This window comes from Hemitrygon akajei, chromosome 4 (genome assembly GCF_048418815.1).
Source record: "Hemitrygon akajei chromosome 4, sHemAka1.3, whole genome shotgun sequence".
Lineage (NCBI taxonomy): Eukaryota > Metazoa > Chordata > Chondrichthyes > Myliobatiformes > Dasyatidae > Hemitrygon > Hemitrygon akajei.
In genome coordinates this window covers 159,318,991-159,346,853 of record NC_133127.1, presented here as the reverse complement: position 1 = coordinate 159,346,853, position 27,863 = coordinate 159,318,991, and the positions used below count along the sequence as shown (strand labels likewise).

Here is a 27,863-nt window from a genome sequence, read left to right as displayed (position 1 = left end):
TTCTTTTTGGGTATAAAAGAATTTTATTATACACCTTCATAAACAACAACAGTTGATCTCACAAGCCTGAATTAATTTTATTTAAAAAAAACTTTTGATCAATGACATTAATATCTAAATGCAATCCTTCAGGGATCTAAAAGATGCCTATCGTTTGTATAGATTTCCAGATGTCCCAATGTCTTTCAAAACAATTAACTATTGAAAACCAATGAGCTAATGCTCATTTATGAAGCACTTAGATAGATGGAGGTGTGGGACTCAGAAAGACTTGGGCTGAATGGAGGAAATTGGAACCAAGGATTCATCGGGCTGAAGGAAGGAAATTGGGACCACGGACTCATCGGGCTGAAGGGCCTGTACCTGTGCTCTGACTCTGACTTCAATGTACAGTCACCATTGTAACGTTTGAAATTCAGCAGCCAATTTTCTCACAACAAATTCCTAATATCAGCAAGATATTGATTGAGAAATAGATATTGAACAAGTCACTGGAGATTACTACCCTGCACTTTAAAATAACGCCATACATACTTTCACCTCGCCTGGTCTAAAAGACAACATCTACAACAGTGTTGCCTCACTGGACTGTCACTGTGAAATATGCTCAAGTCTCTAGAGGAAGATTTGAGCTCACAATCTTTTAAATCACAGGAGAGAGTGCTATGAACTGAACTACAGTTTACATTGGTTCAGCATTAAATAAATTTAAATAATATGTTGTTGCAAAATCTGGAAGAAATTGCAAATTTGAAGATATACAGGTGTCTTATTTATTTATTGATGTACAGCGTGGAGTGAGCCACATGAACCATGCTGCCCAGAAACCTCCGATTTATATGGCACGGCAAAGCAACAAACAAGATTTCCTTCACAGAGACTGTACCTGTCCCTCAAACATCAAAGTGTATGCATGTTGCAACCTTTATAGTGCAGTTCCAAATTCTTTTATATCTGTCATGGTGGTTTTAGAATTGTCTTAAATATTTTGTTGAGAATTCTGGACTATATTTATGTAATGAAAAGAAGTTGTGAACCCTTAAAAACTACACTGATTATTAGGTGAGGATTTTGATGAAAGATTTTCCACTATCCCTGGACAGATAACATTCATCAAAATTTGCCCAATAACTACTGTGATTTTCCTTTGTTGTAACAAAGACCCCATTTTATAAATTATGAGACCAATTTTTGACAAACTACCCAGTAAAAATTGTGGCATCTCACAATTCGTTGAGTTTTGCCTGCAGTTTTTTTGGAATTAATCATGCTTCTGTTCAACAAATGTAGTGAACCCTGTCTGTATTTTTATTCTTAATAGGAATGGTTTATTTTTCATTTTTGAGTAGAACACAGCTGTAACCAGATTGTGTAGGAGATTCTAAATGATAAGTGCATAATTTTATGATACAGAATTGTTTTCATTTAGTGGACACTTATCAGAGCACTTGCCTAATGTAATGACCATCAGAATAATATTTCACAGACCAAACACAATCCAAACTCTACCTAGTGATCAACAAAGCAGTAACACTAGCTACTGCGTATCCTCGCAGCAGTAAACAATGGAACAGGATTGACTACAAAAACTTATGTAACTATCAGTGAGACAGTATTGACCATGTACATCTACAATTTCCAGTGGGATAGAAGTTATCAGTGGGCAATATGTCTGTATTCACAACATGTGGTGCATTCTATAGTCCTGGTCATCCACGACTTCCAACAATGACATTTGAGCAACAGAAACCATCGATGGCTTAAAGAATCATTGCCTGTTGCAGCTCTAACAACCAGGTAATGTGAGAAGTATCAGATTAGCTGCCTTAAGCACCCAGGAGAATCAAGAGGAATCGACAACACCTTTATCATACACACTTCTTAAGAGTTCTTTTTAAAAAGGTCTCAACTGAGAGAATTAAACAAATTGCTTACAAAAGTCTCAACCCGTGTTCTATTTCTGAGAATTCAAATAGATAACATCCACATTGCAGGTATATATAAAAAATACATTAGTATCTTTCTATACAGTTACTGTTGTATACACCATCTGTTCCGTATTTGTGCTGCCGTGAGGGAAGGGCGTCTGCATTTGTCGGTAACTGTTCTGCAGCCCATCCAAGAAAGGAGGCGTGGGGGTCATTGTTAAAGAGTCATGTTGAACTGCGAAGCCCAGGTACTGAGGGTGTAAAAACTGAGCTTGGTGTGGCATCATCTGTGGGGCCTGCTGGCAACTTATCACCGAGAAATTGGGTGGCATGTTCAAGTATACGTTATTCATTGCCCCTTCTGCTGGAGGGCAGCAGTTTGTCTGCGTTCTCGGAGGGGGACCACGGGCCCCGGAGTTGGCACTGGAGCTGGAGCTGGCAGCAGTGCTGGATTGCCGGGATGAGGAGCCTCTGGGGTTGCCAGAGCTTGAGATCATTGGGATAGATTCCACCAGGCGGCTTCCTGCCGGGGCTCGGCTCTGCTGGGGCTCCTGTTTGGGTTTGAGGCACTTGCAGCAGCAGGCTGCCACAAATGAGCCTATGATGATAAAGGCCACAAACACAGAGCCAACAATGAGGAAAGGCACGTAGATCGGCACTGGAGAGAGAGGAAAAGAAACACACCAGGTTATTAACGAGAAAGGTAAAAAAAAACAACTTGCATTTTAAATTGTGCCTTCAACACAATGGAATACACACCCTAGTTCAAGGGAATGATAAAAAGAAATGTTCGGGCAAATGTCCAATATCTTAGTCAATGGCAAATTATAGAAGGTAGAGAAGCCACTGAAGGGTAGTGCCCTGGAGCTGAAGGCACAGACAAAAACATAGCTGCCATTAAAATGAGAACTAGAATAATGTGAGACTAAGATCTGGGGGCACGAACAACGGAGGAAGGGGCATGACCATAGAGGGACTGCTTAATTCCGATGTTGTAAATCAGGCAGCAGAGCTTCAGATGCACAAGAGATTCTGAAACTGCTGGAAATCTTCAGCAACACATCCAAAATGCTGGAGAAACTCAGCAAGTCAGGCAGCGTCTACAGAAGGAATGAAGCAGTCAACTTTTCAGGCCAAGACCTTTATCGAGACTGGAAAGAAAGGAGGCAGAAGCCAGAATAAGAGGATGGGGGCAAGGGAGGCAGTAGAAGTATACAGGTGAGAGGTGAGACCAGGTGAGGAGGTAGGGGTCAATGGATAGAGCTCAGGAGGCAGTACAGGTATGTGTTGGAATAGTTGAGGCCAAAGGGTGCAAAGATAAAGAAGGGAGGCTTGGGCACAGATGAAATGAGTCAGACAACATTGCAGAGGTGGAAGTCATCTAGAAAATTATGCAAGAGACAGGGTGGGAAGAGGAATAGTCCAGGTAGCTGTGAGAGTCTGTAGGCTTATAGTAGATATCAGTAGATAGGCCGTCTCCAGAGATGGAGACAGAAAGATCAAGAAAGGAGAGGGAGGTGTCGGAAATGGACCAGGTAAATTTGAGGGCAGGGTGAAAGTTGGAGGCAAAGTTAATGAAGTCGACGAGCTCAGCATGCGTGCAGGAGGCAGCACCAATGCAGTCGTCGATGTAGCGAAGGAAAAGAGGGGGATGGATACCTGTATAGACTTGGAACATGGACTGTTCCACAAAGCCAACAAAAAGGCAGGCATAACTGGGACCCATACGGGTGCCCATGGCCACACCCTTCGTTTGGAGGAAGTGGGAGGAGCCAAAGGAGAAATTATTGAGAGTAAGAACTAATTCCGCTAGACGGAGGAGAGTGGTGGTAGAGGGGATTTGGTTAGGTCTGGAATCCACAAAAAATCGAAGAGCTTCGAGACCATCTCGGTGGGGGATAGAGGTATATAGGGACTGGACGTCCATGGTGAAAATAAGACGGTGGGGGCCAGGGAACTTAAAATCATTGAAAAAATTCAAAGCATGAGAAGTGTCATGAACATAGGTGGGAAGAGATTGAACAAGGGGGGATAAGACAGTGTCAAGGTATGCAGAAATGAGTTCAGTGGGGCAGGAGCAAGCTGAGACAATGGGTCTACCTGGACAGGCAGGTTTGTGGATCTTGGGTAGGAGGTAGAAACGGGAAGTGCGGGGTGTGGGAACTATGAGGTTGGTGGCAGTGGATGGGAGATCCCCAGAGCTGATAAGGTTGGTGATGGTATAGGAGACAATGGCCTGGTGCTCCTTAGTGGGGTCATGATCAAGGGGTAAATAAGAGGAGGTATCAGAGAGTTGTCGCTGTGCCTCGGCCAGGTAGAGGTCAATATGCCAGACAACAACAGCTCCCCCCTTATCAGTGGATTTTATAGTGAGGTTGGGATTGGTGCGGAGGGAGTGGAGACCAGAGCGTTCAGAAGGAGTTAGGTTGGAATTGGAACAGGGTGTGGTGAAGTCGAGACGGTTGATGTCCCGTCGGCAATTAGCAATAAAGAGATCCAGAGCAGGCAGAAGACCAGAGCGGGGTGTCTTCCTTAGGGCAAGTATCATACTTAGGGCAAGGTGGCAATGAGTGTGGTTCAGCTCCTGAAAGGGGATGAGAACATTGGGCAGGATATAGCTAGTAACATAGCCAACACACAGGCAAATCAACAGAAACTTTTACTGGAGTATGTTTAAATGCTTAGCAATAAAAAGAACTTGTGAAAGAACTAGCAATATGGACACAGATGTTTAAAAAACATTGTAAAATATTACAGTGGAGTAGTGGAAAGTCAAAACAATGATCTCTGCAGCAACTATGAAAATAACATTGGATCCACCAAGACCAGCACAGGGATAGCAGAGAGGTCTCAAAAGTCAGCATCTAGTGGCCTGCTGATGCTTACTGGAATAGGAGTGTTCTCAGGGAGAGACACAACTCCCAGAACAGTGTGGTTTTATGCCATGACATTCTGTTGACAGACTGCACAATACAGGCAGCAAACAACACAAAAAGAGCCCGGGAAATCTACACTGATGGTGCCCCAAACGTTCCCCCTACTCTCTGTGTCTACCCAGTCCTATGGTTCACATGCTGAGTTGTTTGTCTAGAGTCCTCCATCTATGTTATTTATCATAGCTTTCCTTATAGTGTCAGATTCAGCATCATAAACAACATCTCCTGAGTTCCTGAAAATAGTAGTGGCTACCATCGTTCTGGTGATGGAAGGGAAATGGGAGATTCATCCAGATGTTGGTTAACCAAATATCCTGTATATATCTAAAGTCTGAAACATGCAATAACATAAAAGGCTTATTGATGATGTGCCATTTCTTGTTGTTTTATGCCTGGCTTGCTAACATAGAAATGAAAATGATTTAACAAAAAGAATTATTTCAAAATTATACAGTGTTATTATTAAAATGCCCATATTAAAGAAAGACTGGGTGTAGAGCTCTGTGGTGGAAAGTTTGATGAGAAATGTTTTAAAAGGTCTGCATATCGCATTACTGCACTGCTGATAATGCACTGCACTGGTTCCATTGCATCACTGTACTGCAGGGAATGCATTACACTAATTCATTGAATCATTATGCTGCGAGTGATGTATTAACTGGTTCTATCACATCAGCGCACTGCAAGTAACACGGTACACTGGTGCCACTTCAGCACTGCACTGTAGAGGATGCATTTCACTGGGTACATTTGAATTCTTTGATCTGATGATCGTATTAAATTCACTCTGATGTAACTCTGAGCTCATTTCTGTGCGGATTGCGGATGCTGCTTTAGAGTGCAACCATTATTTTGACTTTTTTTTCTCAACTTCTTTCCCTACTCTCTTGGCTTTGTCACCCTTTCTCCGCTCTCCCAGTCACACTCCCCCCCCCCCCACCCCCACCCCATCCCTTCTCTATCTTGTGATACTGTGCACTCACTCCACGTTTGATGCAAATACTCACCATTTAACAGCCTTCTGTCAACCCACAAATGGGAATTCCTCCATGAGACCAAACAACCCAAAGATCTCTTTGATACGAGGCTAAAGGAACCATAGAGGTTACTAATAAGCTGCAACCACAAGCTGGTAATTCTCCTTCATTGCTGCTCTTCTCACTTCAGCATTACCATGGCCATAGTTGAAGCAATCCATTATGTGGTTTTCTTCACCATTTGCCTTCACTGTAAATGATCACTTTAACTGAAATTTGGCATAGACCCTGTGACAGTCTAAGCCCGACTGAAGTGTCCTTATTTTGATATTTTCACCAGTCCTAGACAAATGATTGCAGTGGAAGCAAGTCTACTTCCCAGACACATGCTTCCTTCCATCACCTTGTTCTCCTCAAAAAATTTTATTTCTTACTCTTCAATTTTCATTTTCCACAATGCCGAGTCCATTCCAGTGATTCTTTCCGCCTGAAGCTGTATTTCTGAACGTCTCCGTGTCCTAAATAGCTTCGATCTCTAGCACAACTCCTTAATTTCTCCAATCTCAAAGAACTTAAGGCCTTTATCTCTCTGACTACCTTAGTAAGCCTCTATCCTTATGGCATAGACTTGCGTGGCAGCCACAGCAATGACACATATCCGATTCTGTTTTGGGAGGACACTATGCTGCCTAGGAAGAAATATTTTTGGTAAAGGAAGTTCATGCAATGGACACCTGATCAGTGTTAAGTGAGAACATAACTGAGACAAATTTACAGCCCCATGGACTATCCCACTAAATATCCCACCATGAGCTATCTGAACTCATCGCATTTTACGCACACTTTGAAAAGGCGAATAAAACTTCACCTGTGCAAATCCCTGCAGTATCTGGTGACCCTGCGATCTCTGTCTCAGAGACCAATGTCAGAACATTTTTCAAGAGGTTGAACCTTCATAAGGTGTCAGGCCCTGGCAGAGCTCCGAGGACCCACGCCAAACAACTGGCAAGCTGTTCACGGACATCTTCAATCTCTCACTGCTGCAGTTGAAGGTTCCCGATTGCTTTAAAAGGGTGACAATCTTACCAGTACCCAAGAAGGGCAGGGGTAATCTGCTCAATAGCTATCGTCCAGCTATTCACATCTACTCCGATGAAGTGCATTGAAAGGTTGGTCATGGCTAGAATCAACTCCTAAGCAAGGATCTGAATTCACTGCAATTTACTATCGTCAAAATAGGTTTACCCACGGATGCAACCCCATTGGCTCTCTGCTCAGCTTTGTATCACCTGGACAATAGTAATACCTATGTCAGGTTGCTGTTTATTGACTACGGTTCAGCATACAACACAATCACACCCTCAGTTCTAATCAACAAGCTTCAAAACTTGGGCCTCCATACCTCCCTCTGTCACCAGGAGACCACAGTCTGTGTGGATTGGAAGTAACATCTCCTCCTCACCAACAATCAACACTAGCACACCTCAAGGATGCGTGCTAAACCACTGTTCTCTCTCTACATCCATGATTATGTGGATGGGCACAGCTCAATGACACAACCATTGTTGGCAGAATTTCAAATGGAGATGAGGAGGCATACAGGAACAAGATAAATCATCTGGTTGAGTGGTGTTGCAGCAACAACCTTTCACTCAACATCGGTAAGACCAAAGAACTGATTGTGGACTTCCAAGAAGGGGAAGCCAAGGGAACACACATCAGTCCTAATCGAGGGATCAGAAATGGAAAGGGTGAGCAGTTTCAAATTCCTGGGTATCAACATCTCGGAGGATCTTTCCTGGGCCCAACATATTGATGCAGCTACAAAGAAGGTACAACAGTTGCTATACTTCATTAGGAGTTTCAGAAGAATTGGTATGTCACCAAAGACACTCACAAATTTCTAGTGGTTCTATCTGGTTGCATCACTGTTTGGTATGAAGGGGCCACTGCACAAGATTGGAAAAACCTGTAAACTCAGCCCCTCTATCATGGGCACTAGCCTCCCCAACATCCAGCACAGCTTCAAAAGGTGACACCTCAAAAATGTGGCATTCATCGTTAAGGTCCCCATCACCCAGGACATGTTCTCTTCTCATTGCTACCATCGGGGGGAGGTACAGGAGCCTGAAGAACCACACACAACATTTTAGGAACAACTTCTTCCCCTCCACCATCAGATTTATGAATGAACCATGAGCCCATGAACACCACCTCAGTATTTTTTCTCTTTTTCTGCACAAATTAAATAATGTAATTTAAATATATATAACTGTACTTACTGTAATTTATAGTTTTTATTATGTATTGCAATGTATTGCTGCCACAAAACAACAAATTTCATGACATATGCCTGTGATATTAAACCTGATTTTGACAGGTGGAGATGGAGATGTTTGGGATCTGACAATTTATAACTAAGTACCTTTAGATAGATTACAAATCTCAAATACATACTTCAATAATTTAGGAAAAAATGATTAAAATAATTGAAGGATGGTGCCAACAACAATTTGAATAGGTTAAGGAAACACATGCTCAATGGATACAACATAGAATTAAGGTTGTACAAAGACAAAAAAGCATGAAGCAAAGTATGGGAGATATGTGAAGATGTGTATAAAAATTCGCCTTATGAGATGATCAGGAGCTGTGACTCTTGAATCCAACCACTAAAGAAGACAACACAGATTCAGAGAAGAACTCTCTAAGAACAAACCCCGGCCAAGTTCATCAATAGCAGGTAACATCTGAATACAAGTACAGTCGGCCCTCCTTATCCGCGGGGGATTGGTTCCGGGACCCCCAGCGGATGCTCAAGTCCCTTATTCAACCTGTCTCAATGCGGTGGACCTTAGGACCCAGCGGAACCCCAGACCTTATTTAACCTGTCTCAGAGTGGTGGACATTAGGACTCGGTGCCAGTGCAGTGTTTCTGTTCATGAAAATAAAAACGATCACGATTGAAAATAAAGTGGAAATAATAAAGCGATCGGAAAGAGGTGAAACGCCATCGGTCATTGGAAAAGCGTTAGGCTAGGTCGGTCAATGATCAGAACAATTTTAAAGGATAAAGTGAGAAAGGCTCTGCCCCGATGAAAGCTACAATTATTACTAAGCAACGCAATGGTTTAATTATTAGATTTTGGGGTTTTGGGTTTTTGATCCACATCAACCCGGCACAGTGGAGACCGCACTCGGGAGCGATCTGTCCCGAGTCCCGAGAACTTCAGTTTCTGAGCCCGGCGCTGAAACATACGTTCTTAAGTGTTTTATATGCATAGAAAGGTAAAATATATACTATATACCAAGACAAATGTTTGACTAACTGATGCTAAATAATACCAGATGTACCTGTTCTGACTTACTTAGTAAGAGAACTTTGGATTTTTTCGATTCCGATGCACGATAACCCACGCACATCCTATACTTTAAGTCATGTCTAGATTACTTATAATACCTAATACAATGTATATACTATGTAAATAGTTGTTATACTGCATTGTTTAGGGAATAATGACAAGAAAAAAAGTCTATACGTGCTCGAACAACAAGTGCTGGAAGAGCATTTCCAGGTTTTCCCGATTCGCGGTTGGTTGAATTCGCGCATGCGGAATCCACGGATAAGGAGAGCTGACTGTAATGGATTTTGTAAGTGTGAGAATTAACTAATGGGCCATGCAAGTAACTAAAATAGTTAAAGAGTAAAGTGATTGTTTGAAACTACGTGCTGAATCTTTCAGTTGTTTGAGTCAATTGTGATTAATAAAAGAAGCACAGTTGTTAGGCAAAGTCATTATCAATACAGTACACAAGTATGTGTTGTGTACTGTATTGAATAGGTAACACTAGCAAAAATAGAAATCAGCTGAAATTCTGGAATTAGCTCCAGAATAAAAGTTAGTGATTGTCTGAGGTCAATCATCTTAGCCCAAATCAAGAGTCCTAAGTTCAACCATTTTCAGTTGCTTTGGCAATAACTCCTTCATTGTAAGATCAGAAGTGGAAATGCTCACAGAAAATATCTGTGTTAATCTCCTTATATAACATCCTGGTTAAGATTTCTACTGCTATGCTGTGAGGTAGTTTATTTTAGCAGTTTTCTGTAAAAAGTCATGCTGGAAAGTGTGTTTTGGCTTCAGCCTAGAAAAGGAGCCATGAAATCCAACTTAGAAATGTGTGTCAGCCAATCAGGATTATGGGATGTGAGAGGAGGTTCTGGAGAGCTGAGGGGAAGAGTTTTCTGAAGGAAGTAGTCTGCTTTGGGGTCTTTTTAGTGGGAACTGTGGAGCAGGGGACAAGGGAAGATGCCGCAGGATGCTGTTGGAAGGAGAGTCCCCATTGCCGGAAGTGCTTTATGCAGATGAGTGGCTCCAAGGAGGAAGGGCGAGTACTCCTGAGAGAGCCAGTTCATTCGAGATGCTCTTCGAGGAGGTTCAGGATGTGGTGGATGCTTTCACACAGACTGTAGGTCCAGTGCATGAGTAAAGAGATACACTTAGACTACTCCAATATGAACTCCAACATTTTGTGTACAGTACATTGGACTGGTTTAACTGTACTGGGTCTTTCTTTTTTTCTGTAACTGTTTGTTAAAGTTGAAAATTTGGTAAATGCACTTCCTTTATAACGTTCTGCTGGTGTGCGATCTTTCATTTCTGGGCTGATAACTGTGTATGGGCAGTACTTACACAGTATTTGTTCAAATCGAGGTTCCTTTAATCGGAATGTCGCAGCGTTCCTGTTTGGTTGAACTCCAAATCATACCGGCCCGATGTATATTGTTTATGAAAGGTGGTCTTTTCACCGCTGAGTCACGTGGCTGTTAGCAGTTAGATAACAGACCAAGTCTGTTTACGAGCCCCAGTGAGAGGGTTACACTTAAATAATAAAGCAATTTGAACCTGAATATATGGATCTATTTCTTTTAGATCAATGACCCTCCCCCTTAGCACTACGTATTGATCTGTTGTCTATGCATGTGCACTGCTTCCTCTCATTGCAACGTGAATACACCAGTTAAAACTATTTCCCACGTGCGTGCTTTTATTTAATTGATATGTAGTTGTGCACAGACACAACAAATTGGCAACAAGGATGAAACTGAATGTCAGAAAATACCACGAACTGTACCAATAGTTACAGGACAAAATGAGAGTTAAACAGTCTGCATAGTACACAGTGAAAGATGTGCTGAATTTAAAGTGAAGATAATGTGGCAATGGCTTCAGTTGGGTAGTTAGTGAATTTGATAGTGCTGATGAAGGCTGGGGGTTGTATATTGAGAGGGTGGAACTGTACTGTGAAGACCAACGTGGAGGAGCAAAAGAAAGCCCCATCACTTTTTATCTCTGTACGTCCTTGCACACGTTGTCTCTTACGCAACTGAGTAATCCCTGAAAAGCCAACAAGCAAGATGTTTGATGAAATTGTTACTATTTTACAAAGTCACTTAAGCGCTAAACCTCTGGTAATAGCTGAGAGATTTAGATGTTACAAAAGGAACCAGTCAAAAGATGAAAGCATTTCTGAATGCATTGCATAACTGCGCAAACTTTCCCAGTACTGTGACCTTAGAGATGGACTTTCTGATGCATTAAAGGACAGGCTTGTATGTGGCATGTATAGTCAAAGCTCTCAAAAGAGGCTATTATCTGAAAGAGACCTAACCTTAGAAAGGCATTGACCATTGGAATATTGTTAGAAACTGCAGCAAAGGATGCAGCAGAATTGCAGAAAAGGATGTCAGAATGTGAAATGCACAAAATGTCCCTGAATGATGCAAGGAGCAAAAGATATTATCAATGTGGCAAATCCTCCCATGATGCAAATAACTGTTGGTTCAAAGAAAGTCTGCAGAAAGTGTCAAAGACAAGATCACATAGAGAGGATGTGCAAGGCAGACAAAAAGCTTACTCAAGTGTAAAGTCTCAAACATAAAACTAAGCAAATACATTGTTACTGAATGCAAACCAGAATCAGACAACACAGAGTCTGAAAAAGGCGAACTATCATGCCTAAAGCTGCATAATGTAACTGAAGCAGATCACAAAATCTTCTGGATCACAACAGATGTGTCTGGTGTAAAAGCGAAAATGGAAGTGGAGACGGGGTCAGCTTTATCTATAATTCCAGAGGTTGACTACAACAGACTGCTTTCTCAGATACCATTAGCAAAGACCTCAGTTATGCTAAACACCTACACAGGCAGAATATACACCTCCTGAAACCAGATCTGTGGAGGGAACTACAAAATAAACAGTTCAGCCGGTTGCCAAGTGAAGCAGTAAGGAGCTTCAAGATTGGACAGGAAATCCTATTATTGTGAAAGCATGTTATAGGACTGTTATTGTTAAAACATGTTTATTTGGAATATGGGTTTCTGAAAGGGAAGTTGAATGTTTTGTATGTATACAGCTTAATGTTGCATTAATCTAAAGGGGGAGGAAGTGTAATGTATGTATCTATTTATTTTAGAGAAATGATGCCCTCCCCCCTCAGCACTATGTATGGATCTGTTGTCTGCACATGCGCTGTTGTCTGCACATGCACTGTTGTCTACACATGTGCACTGTTCTCTCTCTCTCTCATTGCAATGTGCATACACCAGTTAAAGCCATCTCCCACATGCATGAATTTAGAACATAGAACATAGAAATCTACAGCACATTACAGGCCCTTCGGCCCACAATGTTGTGCCGACCTTGTAACCTACTCTAGAACTGTCTAGAATTAGGCTACTGCATAGCCCTCTATTTTTCCAAGCTCCATGTACCCATCTGAGAGTCTCTTGTATCCGCCTCTATCACCTTTGCTGGCAGTGCATTCCACACACCCGCCACACTGTGTGTGAAAAACTTACCTCTGACATCCCCTCTGTACCTACTTCCAAGCACCTTAAAACTATGCCCCCTTGCATTAGCCATTTCAGCCCTGGGAAAAAGCCTCTGACTATCCATGCAATCAATGCCTCTGATCATCTTATACACCTCTGTCAGGTCACCTCTCATCCTCTGTCACTCCAAGGAGAAAAGGCCAAGTTCACTCAACCTGTTCTCATAAGGCACTCTTTCCAATCTAGGCAACATCCTTAAAAATATCCTCTGCACTCTTTCCACAGTATCCACATCCTTCCTGTAGTGAGGTGACCAGAACTGAACACAGTACTCCAAGTGGGGTCTGACCAAGGTCTTGTATAGCTGTAACATTACCTCACAGCTCTTGAACACAATCCCATGGTTGATGAATGCCAACTTGGTGAATACACCTTCTTAACAACCCTGTCAACCTGTGCAGCAGCTTTGAGTGTCCTATGGACATGGGCCCCAAGATCTCTCTGATTCTCCACACTCCACATTACCATTAATACTATATTCTGTCCTCAAATTTGAACCACTTCAAACGTATCTGTGTTGAACTTGATCTGCCAGTTCTTATCCCAGTTCTGCATAATATTGATATCCCACTGTAACCTCTGACAACAGTCCAGACTACCCACAACACCCCCAACATTTGTGTCATCAGCAAACTTACCAGTCCACCTTTCTACTTCTCCATCCAGGTCATTTATAAAAATCACAAAGAGGTGGAGTCCTGGATTTCTGCAGAACACCACTGGTCACTGACCTCTTTGAAGAATACAAATAATCTACAACCACCCTTTGCCTTCTGTGGGCAAGCCAATTCTGTATCCACAAAACAATGTTTCCTTGGATCCCTTGTCTCCTTACTTTCTGAATGAACTTTGCATGAGGAACCTTATCAAATGCTTTACTGAAATCCATTTACTATACACTACATCCACTGCTCTGCCTTCATCGACGTGTTTGATGAATTTTATTGAATAAATTTAATTTAATATATATGTTGTTGTGCACAAACACAACAGTACCCACATTTACCAATACTGGACAATACTCAAGGCTGGACTGATCAGTCATGGTTTCATAAGTCAATAATCTAAAGAATCTAAAGAACATAAAAGGCAAAACCTATTGTGTCCTTCACCATCAACATTTTGGTATTCAGCATTGATCTGAAACTCATTAGGTTAAATTACATTTCAACCCTTTGAATCCCTCCATAAGAATACTATGGACATTGGGTATGTTCCACAAGCAATTCATCTCTTTACTACCCAAATCTTTCCACTATCTATGAAGCACGATTCAGGAATGTAATGGAGTGCTCTCCTTGCTGGAATGAAGCAGTTTCAGTAACTGTCCAGAAACTCAAACATCCAGGTCAAATCAGCTTCTATTGAGCACTTTAAATACTCACTTCCACCATAAGAATCATACCATGGATACCATGTTGCATGTTTACAAGCTGCACCACAGCAACTTCCAACTCTTTCACAGAACCTCTCAAAACCATGAACTCCACAGTATCTGCAATCAGTGAAGAGGATTTTGTAAGGCTGTCCTGGTAGTTCCCCCTTGCGAACTGGCTCAGGGATAACTTAATCAGGGCAGTTAACATCGACGCAAGGAGTTTCTGCAAATGATCTGCTAAATCTGAGACCATTCTGAGTTGGACAGAACAAAATAGATCACCTAAGGCACAATACTGAAGTGAGAGTCATAAAGCAATTCTGCTTGTAGCCTTGGGCTACATCCAACCTGACACTGACACAAGTCAGTCAGATTACCTCGAGCCAATGAAATTAAAACATAAGAGATAAGGGAAGGAATAAGAATGAAGGATTTTAGGACCACAGACAGAAATAGCTGTCTCCAGAGACCAACCACTGTGTAAGTGGGTGACCCCACTTCAGACACATGGAGGTCACATGGGCTCGTTCTCCCCCTATTACATTTTCTCTTGATTGTTCATAAAGGGTCAGGGAGAACCAGTGGGTGTGCACGCAGTTTTGTAAATTCACATGCTTGGGAACTGAGTCAATAAAGGTACTTGACAAAAAACAGATTCTCTGTGACTAATTGATCATTATTATTAATGCATAATCTTTGTTACTCAGGGCAGTGGGCACAGGAAGACATCTCTGTTCCACTTCAAATCACACAACATCCCATCAATCTACCTTTGTCACTGGATATAAGTATTGGAACATTCTACCTAAAAGCAAGATGACATCTCACCACCAGAGTCTAAGAGTAATTACAGATGCATAGTAAGTAATGGACTTGCCTATGACACACACGTCCCACAAAACATTGAGAATAATTTTAATGTGGAACATAAAACATTTCACCTAGAATATAATAATGACTTGTATACATTTAGCATTATTTATATGGCCTTGACAACTCTTGATATGAAAACACTGATCCTCTGTGAATGAGTATTCCAGGCTACCATTTAACGTTAACAAAGTAACCACCACTTCCTAAAATGGACAGTATATAATCCATTAATATTTAAGCTCAAAGTGTTCAACATTTCCAAGCCACATGCAATCCTAGAATTTAATAAACTAATTAACATCATAATTACATTTACTCACACGACTAATGTATTTACTCATATGGTTTAATGTTGGAGGCACTGGCTACTTAAGGAAAATAAAGTATTGTAACTTTTCGACTCAGGCCCGGTTCCATGCAGTTGGACACATTGCTTGGCGATACTTTCAGTGGACAGACGATGTGCTCTGCTTGCCGTGGGATAAATCACAGAAACCCTCAGGCTACATCAGACAGTGGTGTAGAAACAGACTATTGTAAATCATGCACTAAGCTGTTGCACATAATGACCTCCTGGCAGAGCTAATTGAAGGTTTTAATTTTTAACACAACAAACTAGCTTAGAGACAAAACTTGTGATTGATTGTAATTACCAAGTCTGGAAGAACTCCCCCTAGCAACATGGAATGATAGTTTAGAAAGAGGTGTGGCCCAGCCAGCTATACAAGATGAGTAGAGTGGGGGGGGGCTAAGCACACAGCCCTGTGGTGCACCTGTACTGATGGAGATTGTGGAGGAGATGTTGTTGCCAATACGAACTGACTGGGGTCTGCAAGTGAGGAAATTTGTTACCCAAGTTTCTGTTACTGTGCAACAAAATGCCATTTGTTATTTACCTGCTTAATAAAGTCACAGCCAGCAAGTTTTCAGATAGATAATTTTAAAATGCAATTCTCCACCCTGGGCCCACATCTCCCTGATATAGTACAATGATGGATCTTGGAAAATGTTCTTAATTGCTAAATGTTTGTAATTAGAGAAGAGCATCTTATTGCTGCTGTAGATTATAGCATGTTTGAGTTAGAAATGTCTCTATACCTAGGGCTTTGAAGAGAGGAGCTTCCTGTCACTTAGATAATAGACAATAGACAATAGGTGCAGAAGTAGACCATTCGGCCCTTCGAGCCTGCACCGCCATTTTGAGATCATGGCTGATCAACTACTATCAATACCCAGTTCCTGCCTTGTCCCCATATCCCTTGATTCCCCTAACCATAAGATACCTATCTAGCTCCTTCTTGAAAGCATCCCGAGAACTGGCCTCCACTACCTTCCGAGGCAGTGCATTCCAGACCCCCACAACTCTCTTATTTATACATACATTACTTATTTATTATACTGAGTGATGCCCTAATCTCTAACAAAGTTAATTCCAGGAGTTACGGATAAATAAACTTCGATCCTTGAAGTTAGTTCATATCAAAGTGTAAAAACTAGTTTTAACATTTTATAATCCAAATATCCATGCTCCATTAGTAAAGTGGTTCTAGGTCGGTAGTGAAGTTCATGCAAGTTCTCATGCATCCATCAGAATTTCCAGTAAACAATGAAATGGAAATGCCCTCAAAGTCCAGCCTTCAAAATGCATTGCAAGCAATTCCATATCTTACATTTATTCAGTATCTTACGACATTGAAATACCTGGCACTGCTTCACACATAATAACATTTAGGTCTAGGGACTGTTGATACTCTGGTCCACAAACAGATGAGATAATCTGTTCATCTAACAATAAGATTGCCACAATTGGATAAGAGAAGCAACCAAAATTGGATAAATTTGCAGATTTTTTTCCTTGCAAAATTCATGTGGAAAAGCAATTTTGGCCAGGTTAGCATACAAGCAACTATTTGCTGGTGAAATCTTGCCAATTAGTAAATTGATTTAAGTTGCTCCCTCCATGATTAACCAGAGCCTTCCCCTCACTTCACCTTACAATGTTGCAGGTTGCACAGCACCCATTTCCTCTTCTGCCAGCGTAAATTGGGATCTTTTGTGTTGGACCTACAACATTTGAGGAACACTCAGATATCAACCAGGTACACATCACACGGGTTTGCAAAACATTAATTGAAAGGGTCACCTTTCTGCCATTAATACCTTGTATGAGGCATCCAGCAGACTCAGAGTCATACAGCAATATAGCACATATACAAGCCCTTTGAGACAACAAGTCCATGCTGATCAAGGTGTCCAACCAGCCAGTCCCAATTTCCTGAGTTCAGCCCACATCCCTTGCCCCTCATATGCTATGCTTCAGATTACAGAAGCATATTCAGGTTGGCTGTGTAGAAGTGAGTTCATAAGTTAAAATTTAATTTTACATAAATGCATTGGTTTTTCTTGATTCAATTTAGGAATAGCATCTAGTACTCCTGACTGACCAATGCATGAGCTATTGTGATCCCCTTTTAAAGAAGGCAATGGGGGGAAAATCTAGGAATTACAGATCAGTGCGTCTAACAGTGGTAGGGCAGAAGCTACTGGGGAAAAATGTTCTGGTGCAGAATTAACATAATTAACTTAGAAAGGCAGGAACTGATCAGGAAAGGTCAACATGTCTTTGTCAAGAGCAGCTCTTGGCTGATCAATATAAATGAACTTTATGAGGAGGTAACAATGTGTATCAATGGGGGCAATGCAGTAGATGCAGTTTACACGGACTTCATTGCGGCCTACAAAAATCCTTACAATCCTTGGGGTCCAGACCACTTGACAAATTGGATCTACAACTGGCTTGGTGTTAAGAAGCAAAGGGTGACAGAGGAGATAGAAGGCATTTTTTAAAATTTGATATACCTGTAACTAGAGATTAGTGCTGGGACCCTTTCTGTAATACATGTGAATGATTTGGATGAGCGTGCTGGAAGCATTATCAGTAAGTTTAAAGATTACACTAAGATTGGTGGAGTTGTTGACATTATGGAGGGTAGTCAAGGTACAGGGTGATACAGATGTGTTGGTGAAATGGGCTAAGCAATGACAGATGATATTGATACTGATAAATGTGAGGTGATACATCTTGGGAGTACTAATGGGATTAGGACTTACACCATAAATGCTAGGGTCCAAGGAGCACTGAGCATCAGAGGAACTTTGTCATGAAAGTGCAAAGATCCTTGAAGGTGGATAACATGATTAAGAAGGCATGTGGGATACTGGATTTCAATAATCACAGCGCTGAGTATGAGAGCAGGGTAGTTATATTCCAACTGTATAAACCTTTGTTTATACCTCAGCTAGAGTACTGCATCCTGTTCTGGTCACCACATCATAGGATAGAAGTGCTGGGGAGTAATTCACCAGGATGTTGCCTGGGATGGAGTGCTTCTGTTATGAAGAGAGACTCGATTTGTTTTCTCTGAAGCAGAGGAGGTTAATGGGAAATGACAGCATTCGCAACCCAGGTTCAATTCTGCCGCTGCCTGCAAGGAGTTTGTCCATTCTCCACATGATTGCATGGGTTTCCTCTGGGTGCTTGCTTCTTCTCACATTCCATAGACGTACAGGTTATTAGGTTAATTGCTCACATGGGTGTAATTGGGCAGTATGGGCTCATTGGGCCAGAAATGCCTTTTACCGTGCTATTTCTCTAAATAAATAAAATACATGTATTGCTTCAAACTAACCCTGCAATCCTCCACTTGAAGCCTGACCAGTCTCCCCAGTTTGTACTACTCGTTTCCCAGCAATAAACATCAGAGCATTCGAAGCTGAACTCAAACGTGTCATCAATCAGTTACAACAGGCAGTATTAAGCACAAGTTTTACCTAATAATCAAAAAAAATTACAGATTGTAAGGATTAAAACACATAAAATTAAGATGGAAATTGAAATGTCCTAAATCTTTAAAACAAAAATGTAATTAGGGTGTATTATATTTCAAATAATTTCCTAGGGAATCACTAAAATGCCACACATTATGAAACAAAGCGGAAAGGCGATGAGGAATCAGTGCACCGAGCTGGTGTGCAGTTTAACAGTGGGTGATTGTCTTAGTCACTTTTGCTGTGATCGCAAGACCCAGCTGGACATTGTTGATGTGGAATGCTGCAAGTCTGATGTACTGATTTATTGGAGGATGGCGATGAAGCTGCGTGGCCTTGGGCTGCGGAGTCGCCTGTTCGCAGCCGCCCGGGAGAAAGGCATTGGAGTCGGTGCGCTCCACTGAAATGCTGGGGCAGTGTGGTGTGGGGTCCAGGCTGGAGGAGGTGCTGCTCCCAAGTGTTCACTCAGCATAAGACAAGATGTATTGTGTTCGTCTGCAGACTTCTGCAGATGCATGGACTCGGTCTTGAATTATGTTTTGTGTGACTCGCTATCTTATATGTGCCTTGTGACTGTTGGTATTGTGTCTCACATCTTGGTCCCGGAGTAACTCTGTATTCATGAGTATTTATATACGGTTGAATAACAATTAAACTTGACCTGAACTTCAACTTAAAATACACAATATTTTTTAGGATCTGTTGTAAGGAGAATAGTTCATAATTCGTGACACCTTCGTCACCGATTTCTGGTGCACCCTGGAGGAGCAAGGAATCTGGCAGGAACGTCTTGATTTCAGTCAGATTGAAGGTCGATAGTTTTAATGGCATTACATCTTATAACTTTATAAATACAGCCTACTGACTCTCCTCATGGTCAGAGCAGTCATGGAGTCATCTAGCACTTTGGCCACTCTGTCTATGCTGACCACCCAGCACTGCCTCTAAAAATTCCATTCACCAGCATTTGGTCTGCAGACTATACCTTAGACAAATGGGCTTATAATGACCCAGCTTATTCCTGCTGCCCACCTAGCACCTTACCTGTGACCACCAAAGATCTAAATATCATAGTTAAGGCCCAGCATTCCCCTCCCTTGCCTCCCATAGCAGTTTGGAATACTGTACACAGTATCAGGCCCAGGGAATTTATTCACCTTTATGATCACAAGTGTATCTACAGTAGTGCTTTCTCCTTTTTAATCTTAACATACTCTAGAATCTCAAATGAAATTTCTAACTACAATGTCTTTCTTTATGATGAATACTGATGAAAAGTATTCATTTAAGACCACACCCATTATATTCTGACACTATACACTGATGACCCCGTTGACCCCTAATAGTTTTCCTGGCTACTACCTTGTTCTTAGTAAACTTATAAAATGTCTTGGGGTTTTTCGTAAACCTATTTGTGCCTCCTCTTTGACTGTCCTTTACACTCTCCCTACTTCTGAAGGGCCTCCCATTTTCAGCATTCTACTCCAATCATTTCTTATTCAACCTGCTCCTTGATGTCCAGGGTTCTGCAGACCTGCTGCCCTTACACTTCACTCTACAAGGAACACATTGGTCCTCAATTATCATTATTTACAAGTGGCTGCTCCCATTCTGTTGTTTGTCAGGTCCTGTCTGGAACAGACCTCCCCCAATTCACACGCAAGTTCAATACTATGCCTATCCCTCTTCATAACTAATTTGGAACTTGCAAAGTTATGGTCATCATGCCCCAGGTGCTCACCCATTGAAGCTTCCTTATTTGCCCAGCCCCATTTCCTAGGCCTAGATCTGGAACTATCCCAGCCCTGGCACACCCCTCTGAGGTTTCTCCCTCCACAAATGGTTCCTGGCATGCTCTGCATTTGTATTTCAGCTTCTACTCTCCACCTTCTGTTCCTTAACCAATTCTGTATCCGTCAGGCCTTTCATTCCATGGGCATTAATGTCACTTTCACGCCTATTCATCTAAACACTCCATCACAATTCAAGCATAATTTGATCAATTTTACCAATGAAGCTACATTGCTAGAAAGAAAAAAAAAATGAGGAAGTAATCTGAGTAACTATCTGTAAAGAAGAATGGTGAATATTAAACTCTGCCTTTGGTAAATATGAGCTGGTTTGTGACAGGAATATACAAGATACTCCAGGTGATGCTACTTTGTTGGAAATACTTGTGCCTCTGCTCAACATTAACAGAACATCCATAAAGCTGAAGAACAGGTTTCTGTAACAAAGTTGGTTCACCTATCATAACCAATATAGAAATGAAAATGAAGAGCAGAAACACAATGGCTGGAGTTTCTGGGATCAATTCAGAAAGTGCATAATAGATACATCCCAAAGTTATAATATAGCAACAATTAGAGGAAAGTTAGAGGATTGGGAAGCTTTTAAGAACCAACAGAAGCCAACTAAAAAGATGAAATATGAAGATAAGCTAGCCAATAATATCAAAGAGGATACCAAAGATTTTTTTTTGATACGCCTTGTATAAAGAGTAGAAGAGAGGCTAGTTTGGATATTGGACCATGTTCACTGGAAAAAGATGCTGGAGAGGTAGTAATGAGAGACAAAAAAAATAGCAGATGAACTTAATTAATTATTTTGTGCCTCTCTTCACTGTGGAAGACACTAGTAGAACGCCAGACATTCGACAGTGTCAGGGGGAAGAATTGAGAGTAACTGCTATACCTAAGAAGGTGCTTGGGAAGCTGAGAGGTCTGAAGACAGAAGAGCCACCTGGACCAGGTGGACTGCACCCCAGGGTTCTGAAAGAGGTAGCTGAAGAGATTGTGAAGGCATTCGTAATGTTCTTTCAAGAATCATTAGATTCTGGAACGGTTCAGGGAGGATTGAAAAATTGCAAATGTCACTCCACTCTTTAAAAAGGGAGTAAGGCTAAAGAAAGGAAATTATAGACTAGCTAGCGTAACTTCAGTGGTTGAGAAGATGATGGAGTCCATTACTAAGTTCAAGTTTAATTGTCATTCAACCATTCATGAATTCCCGTGGATGCAGCCAAACAGAAAAAGCTTTACTCTGGGGCCAAGGTACAAAACACAGGACCAACAGTCATTCACAGCACAAGTCAAACATATATAAGGCAGCAGTAAAATACAGTCGCACAAAAAATACTATAGTCCAAGTCCCTGAGTTCATGAATGTTGCAGCAGTCTGCAGTTGAACACAATACATCTTGTCTTCTGCCGAGCAAACACAGGAGAGCAGTGCCATGGATGCCATACCATACCACCTCTGGCACTCTGGTGGAGCGCACTGACTCTGATGCCTCTCTCTCGGGCAGCTGCTAAGGCTTGAGGCCTAGTCCGCACCATGAACGAGGCAATGCAGCTCCTCTACCGTTCGCCAATGAATCAGACTTGCAGCATTCCACATTAACAATGTCCAACAGAGTCACAAGGAAAGAGACTAAGGCCATCACTCGCTGTTTGGCTGTACACCTCCTTCATGCACTGACCCCTCTGACGCCCTTCTGTCACAGGCAGCAGCACGATCTGCACCAAGTCCAGCTCCCTCAGTTTCTCCGCCAATGAGCAACTTGCTGACAGGGTAGACCTACAGTTCTTAATGTCAAGCAATGTCTTGTAATCATAAAAAATTCATGAAGAATACAATAACACCTTTGGTTGACCTCACAGAAGCTGCTGCGTTCAAGCAGCATCTTAACAGAAGTAGTTTTGGTATTAAGGATATGGTTTTGGTATACTTGGAGACACATGATAAAATAGGCCAAAATCAGCATGGTTTCCTTAAGGGGAAATCTTGCCTGACCATCTGTTGGAATTCTTTGAGGAAATAGCAGGCAAAATGGACAAGACTCCATAGAATTAAAGGAAAACTATTAGCATGGATAGAAGACTGGGTGACTGGCTGGAGGCAAAGAGTGAGAATATAAGGAGCCTTTTCTGGTTGGCTACCAGTAACTAGTGGTGATCTAGAAGGATTGGTGTTCAAGCCACATTTTTTCACATTATATGTCAAAAGATTTGTTGGCTTCATGGTCAAGTTTATAGGCAATATGAAAAAAGGTGGTAGTTGAGGAAGCAGGGAGTCCACAAAGGACTTAGAATGGGAGAATGGGAAATGAAATGGTAAATGTAGTATAGTGTAGGGAAGTGTTTTGTTCATGGTAGAAGAAATAAAGATGTAGATTATTTTCTAAATGGGAAGAAAATTTAAAAAATCAGAGGTGCAAAGTGACTTGGGAGTCTTCTGGCAGAATTTCCTGAAGACTGGGAGGGAAGGCAAATGCAATGTTAGCATTCATTTCAAGAGCATTCTAATATAAGAATAAGGATGTGACGCTGAGGCTTTAGACTGCACTTGGAGGATTGGGAGCAGTTTTGGGCCCTTCATCTAAGAAAAGATATGTTGGCATTGGAGATTAACAAAAAAGATTCCAGGAACAAAAGGAGTATTTGATAGTTCTGGGCCTGTACTTGCTGGCATTTAGAAGAATGAGGTGGGATTTTATTGAAACCTATCAAATATTGGAAGGTCTAGGTAGAGTAGATGTGGACAGGTTTTTTCCTGTAGTGTCGGAGTTTAGGACTAGAGGGCACAGCCTCAGAATAGAGCAACATCCACTTAGAACAGAGATGGGGATGATCTTCTTTAGCCAAAGGGTAGTGAATCTGTGGAATTCATTGTCACAGATGGTTGTGAAGTCACCAGGTATACTTAAAGCAGAGATTAATAGGTCCTTGATTAGCCAGGAAGTCAAAGGTTATGGGGAGAAGGCAGGAGAATGGGATTGACAGGGATAATAAATCAGCCATGAGTTGCTATCTGTGGAATTCTCTGCCCAATGAAGCAGTGGAGGTTACATTATCTATATTTAAGACAAGGTTGGATAGATTTTTGATAGCAGGGGAATTAAGGGTTATGGGGGAAAGGCAGGTAGGTGGAGACAAGCCCATGGTCAGATCAGTCATGATCTTATTGAATGGTGGAGCAAACTCAGCAGGTCAGACAGCCTACTCCTGCTACTATTACTTATGGTCTTATGATGGAATGCAAAGCAGACTCGATGGGCCAAATGGCCTAATTCTGCTCCTATATCTTATGGTTTTATCGTCTCGTGAATTTAGTTTAGTTCAAATCATATCAGATTGGCAGATTTGTACTTCCCTCGGTGGTAAAGAAACTTTTCATAGTCTTCTGTTCAGTTGGTGGGTCTTTTTAAAGAAGTCTACATGAATAATTGGCATGATCTGAACCTGGCAAAGTGCTAGTGATGAAATGCCTTTCATACCACTTGTCCGTCTGGTCTTGGAACCAGTTCTCAACAAATAAAAATACGAAAATAAAAATTGAATTCACCATCCAATCCTTTTACTATTACCTTAATTAAATTATTCTTAATCTCTTTCAAAGTTACTTAGAACTTGTTTAAAAGAATTCAGTTAAAATTGTATCAACACATATAGAATGCAAGAGAAACTCAACAGGTTAGGCAGTGTCTTTGGAGGGAAATGAATAGCTGATGCTTTGTGCTGAGACCCTTCATCAATACTGGAAAGAAAGAGCAGAAACCAGAATAAAAGGCTGGAGGGAGGAGAAGGTGAATACCTGGGGGGGTGGGGGGGGGAGAGTGGAGATGATGTGAGAAGCTGGAAGGTGATAGATGAAAGAAGAAGAGGGCTACAAGATGAAATTTGAAGAGGACAGTAGACTAAAGAATTGAGGACAGGATTTTGAAGGAAAGTGTGGGTGATGGGCAGGTCGTGGGGGGGGGAAGGGCAGTGGCGACTGGAAGTTAGGGAAATCAACGTTGATGCTGCCAACTTGGAGAATACCAAAACAATATGAGGTGCTGTTCCTCTAATCTGCTTTTAGCCTCAATTTGGCAATTGGAGAGACCGTGGACAGACGTGTCAGTGTAGGATTGGGAAGTAGAATTAAAATGGTTGGAAAGCAGGAGATCCTGACTGTTACAGCCGGTGAAGCGAAGCTGCCAGACGAAGCGATCCCAACTTGCGCCGGGCCTCACGGATGTGGATGAGACCACACTGGACCATGGTGGCGGCAAAGGTTTAAATGAGCTAGTGGTTCCCAGAAAGATTAAGGTGCGTAATCATGTTGTTCTTGCTAGTTGAATCCAGAATGAAGTATTATTCCTGCCTGTTATAATAACGTTTATTATTTAATTAATAATTTTTCATTAATAATTTAATTATCGAGAGGCTTCTCTTGCTTTTCCCTCGCCCACCATCCAGTTTTCAGACACCAGCAGGTGTTGGGTAAATATATCCAGCAATGTGTAAGACTAAAATATAACAACGAAAATCTGCGCCTTCACATTAAATCGAGTGAAATACTGAGGTCTCTGGAGCCCTCGGCCATTGAAAACCAGGTGGATTACAAATTTTTCAGTGAGAAAATTAATGAAGGCACAGAACCCAAGCACCTGGTACATATATCAAAAGTAGGAACCTTATCTGGCTCTGCGGGGTTAATATAATGAATGAATATAATACTAGAACAAGCCCTCGGAACTAAATAGAAATCGGCGTCACTTGGGCGCGTTCGTTCACTGTTTAAGGCGGAAGGAATGAGGAGAACAGATCCCGAATGAGTTAAACTGATCCAACTGTTTCGCTCCACTGGGGCTGGAAGCCTTGGGAAACTTATTTATTTTGTCTGTTTTATTTGTTGTATTTTCGTCTGGATGTTTTTGAGGGTCGACTAACTTTCAGTCACTTGTGTGGTCTTGAAGTTTATCGCAGTGCACCATTAAATACTTTCAAAAACACTTAATTATATTTATAATTGCCACTTTTAGCATGGGTGAGCAACGCCTATTTTCCGATTATAAACATTTGAAATTAGTCTCAAACCAAGAACGTGGCTTTTATCCGGAAAGGTTTAGAAAAAAAAATGTAGATATTATAACACCCTAAGATCACACACCGGAATCTGTCTCTTACAAACACTGTCTCAAATTCAAAAATTCTCATTAGCTGCCACAAAACTGTATTGAATTTGCCGAGTGACTTGGCTGGGACTTAGCGACGGCGATAGGGAGGTATAATTTGCATCAATTCTGATCCGACCCTCAGTCGCTCTATTCCCCCTGGGTGGGGTCAGGTGAATGCTGTACTCGGTGACCGGCACCTTCCCGCATGCCGTTCAAACTGCACGATGCACCGGGGGACGCAACCGCATGTCACACGTGCTCGAGTTGAAAGTCTATGCGGGCAATTCCGAAGCTGTTCCAGGGCCTGGGTCTGAACGAAAGATTAAAGGCTGCAAACGCGCACTTTCCCCGGTGTGTTCGCCCCTCACGTAACGACAACGCGGACCCCGACCCGAAACGTTAACTGCTTTCTCCTTCCACAGATGCTGCTTGACTGGCTGAGTTCTTTCGGAGTTTCTGTTGAAGCAGCTCCCAGACCCGCTCATCGCGTGGGATAGTTGTCCGACCCGTGCCGCATTTTCTGGGTAGCAGAACAGCTCCTGGGAGAAAGTTGAAAGCTGACCTGGTTCAGCTACAACCCTGGAGAACAGGCGGAATTGGGAAACTCGGAGATCTGTCCCGCTATACTGATCTACCAAAGGCTATATATACCACGGGGATTGCCATTTGGTCCAAATAAGACAGCACACAGCTTTTGAGGCTCCCATTAAACCCCGCCAGTATTTCCTTCAAATCCCCTTTCCCTCGTATATTTGCCTAATTGCTCTTACACGCTTTCAATCGGTGTCACTGTCGCTTTCCCGCACTAGAGTCCTCCCTTCAGCCTCTTACCTGCCGATGAGTTGCTGTTGCCTCTGCCCTCATTGCCACTCTGGTCGTCGCTGCTGCCCACCGGCTGGTCGTTGTCACAGTGGCCCTGGTCAAGCCTGGCTTCGGTGCTGGAGCAGCAGTAGCGCAGGGAACAGGAGCCGCAGCAGATGGTCGCCGAGTTGGAGTCGAAGCGCTCCGGACACTGGAAGCCCCCGTGCCAGCTCCCCTGGGAGTCCAGCCATCCGTGGCAATACTCACCGCTGGCACTGGCGGGGGCTGGAGCCGACACGAAAGCGCCAAGGACCAGGAGGAGGCCGCTGCCGGAGAGCCCACACCTCCCCATGTTCAGTCCCACGCTACCAGCTCAGCCCAAACAATGGACAGGGAGACGGCAAACAGGCACAAAGCCCCAAACGACAGACTGGCGTCTTCCGAAATATTCTCATCAAAAGTTCTGAGACCGGCCGGGAATGAGCAGAGACAACCTGGTCAGAAACAAGACCTTAAAGACCAAGCCGAACAACAGGTAGACCGACTTCACTCCCCATCCTTGTACACCGGGGACCGCATATTTCGCAAAGGAGTTCAATCGTTTCTTGTTTTCATAGAACAAGAAGGTGAAATGTTTCCCCTTGAAAACATTTCCCTGGCTCTTATCAATCCAGTGTAGTAAGGGGCATCAAACTGAGCAGCTTCATGTATTAAGCGAGCTTTCAATCCACTTCTCCAAGCTCGGTGGCTTCTAGTGGCTCTCTCCGTGCACTTTGTCTCCAACTCTTCCCCTTCCCAATCCTCAAACTTGTACTCCTGACGACATTACCGATGCATTTCTACACCGAGTCTCCGAACTACGCCGATATTATTTTGCTCCGGTACTCCGGAGTCTGGGAGGTTCTCGCGTCCCTTCGGTCCATGGGTTTGGCCAAGGCTGACTGGCGGAGCACAGCTGCCGCTGCGGGAGGAATGTCAACTTCTCAGCTGTTGCAGCCAAGTGATCCCGATCCCTGTCCCTCCCTCGCCAGTCCTCCGCTCCCCAACTCCCGCTCACTGCCCCTCCGGCCGCCTCCGCTCCATAATACAGGAGGCTCGTACTGGGCTCTGAGCCTGCGCGATAAAACCTGCGCCCGTCCCGTGGGAAGTGCAGTCTCTTCAATGGCCAAACTCAGCTGCTCGCGAACTAAACCGTACGCACAGCGGGATTAGTGTTCATTCAGTAGGAAACCTTTCTAACAAAGGATCGGCTAGAAACACGTGTAAAGTTTTAAACTCTTGCAGAATGGGCAGGTAGGGCTCAA

At 42.5% G+C, this 27,863-nt stretch overlaps 1 protein-coding gene across 1 annotated transcript; it reads right to left on the bottom strand.

Moving 5' to 3' along the window:
- Positions 1–27,863, bottom strand: shisa2b (shisa family member 2b). The gene is made up of 2 exons (XM_073043787.1): positions 26,590–27,863; positions 1–2,586 (listed from the first exon to the last, which is right to left on the bottom strand). The coding sequence occupies exons 1-2, from the start codon at positions 26,909–26,911 to the stop codon at positions 2,024–2,026; spliced, it is 885 nt and encodes a 294-aa protein (XP_072899888.1). The 5' UTR covers positions 26,912–27,863; the 3' UTR covers positions 1–2,023.

Coding starts and splice junctions, on each gene's coding strand:
- shisa2b (XM_073043787.1), bottom strand. CDS start 26,911: ATGGGGAGGTGTGGGCTCTCCGGCAGCGGCCTCCTCCTGGTCCTTGGC. Junction 2,587..26,589: donor CAACAGCAACTCATCGGCAG/GTAAGAGGCTGA, acceptor CTCTCTCTCCAG/TGCCGATCTACGTGCCTTTC.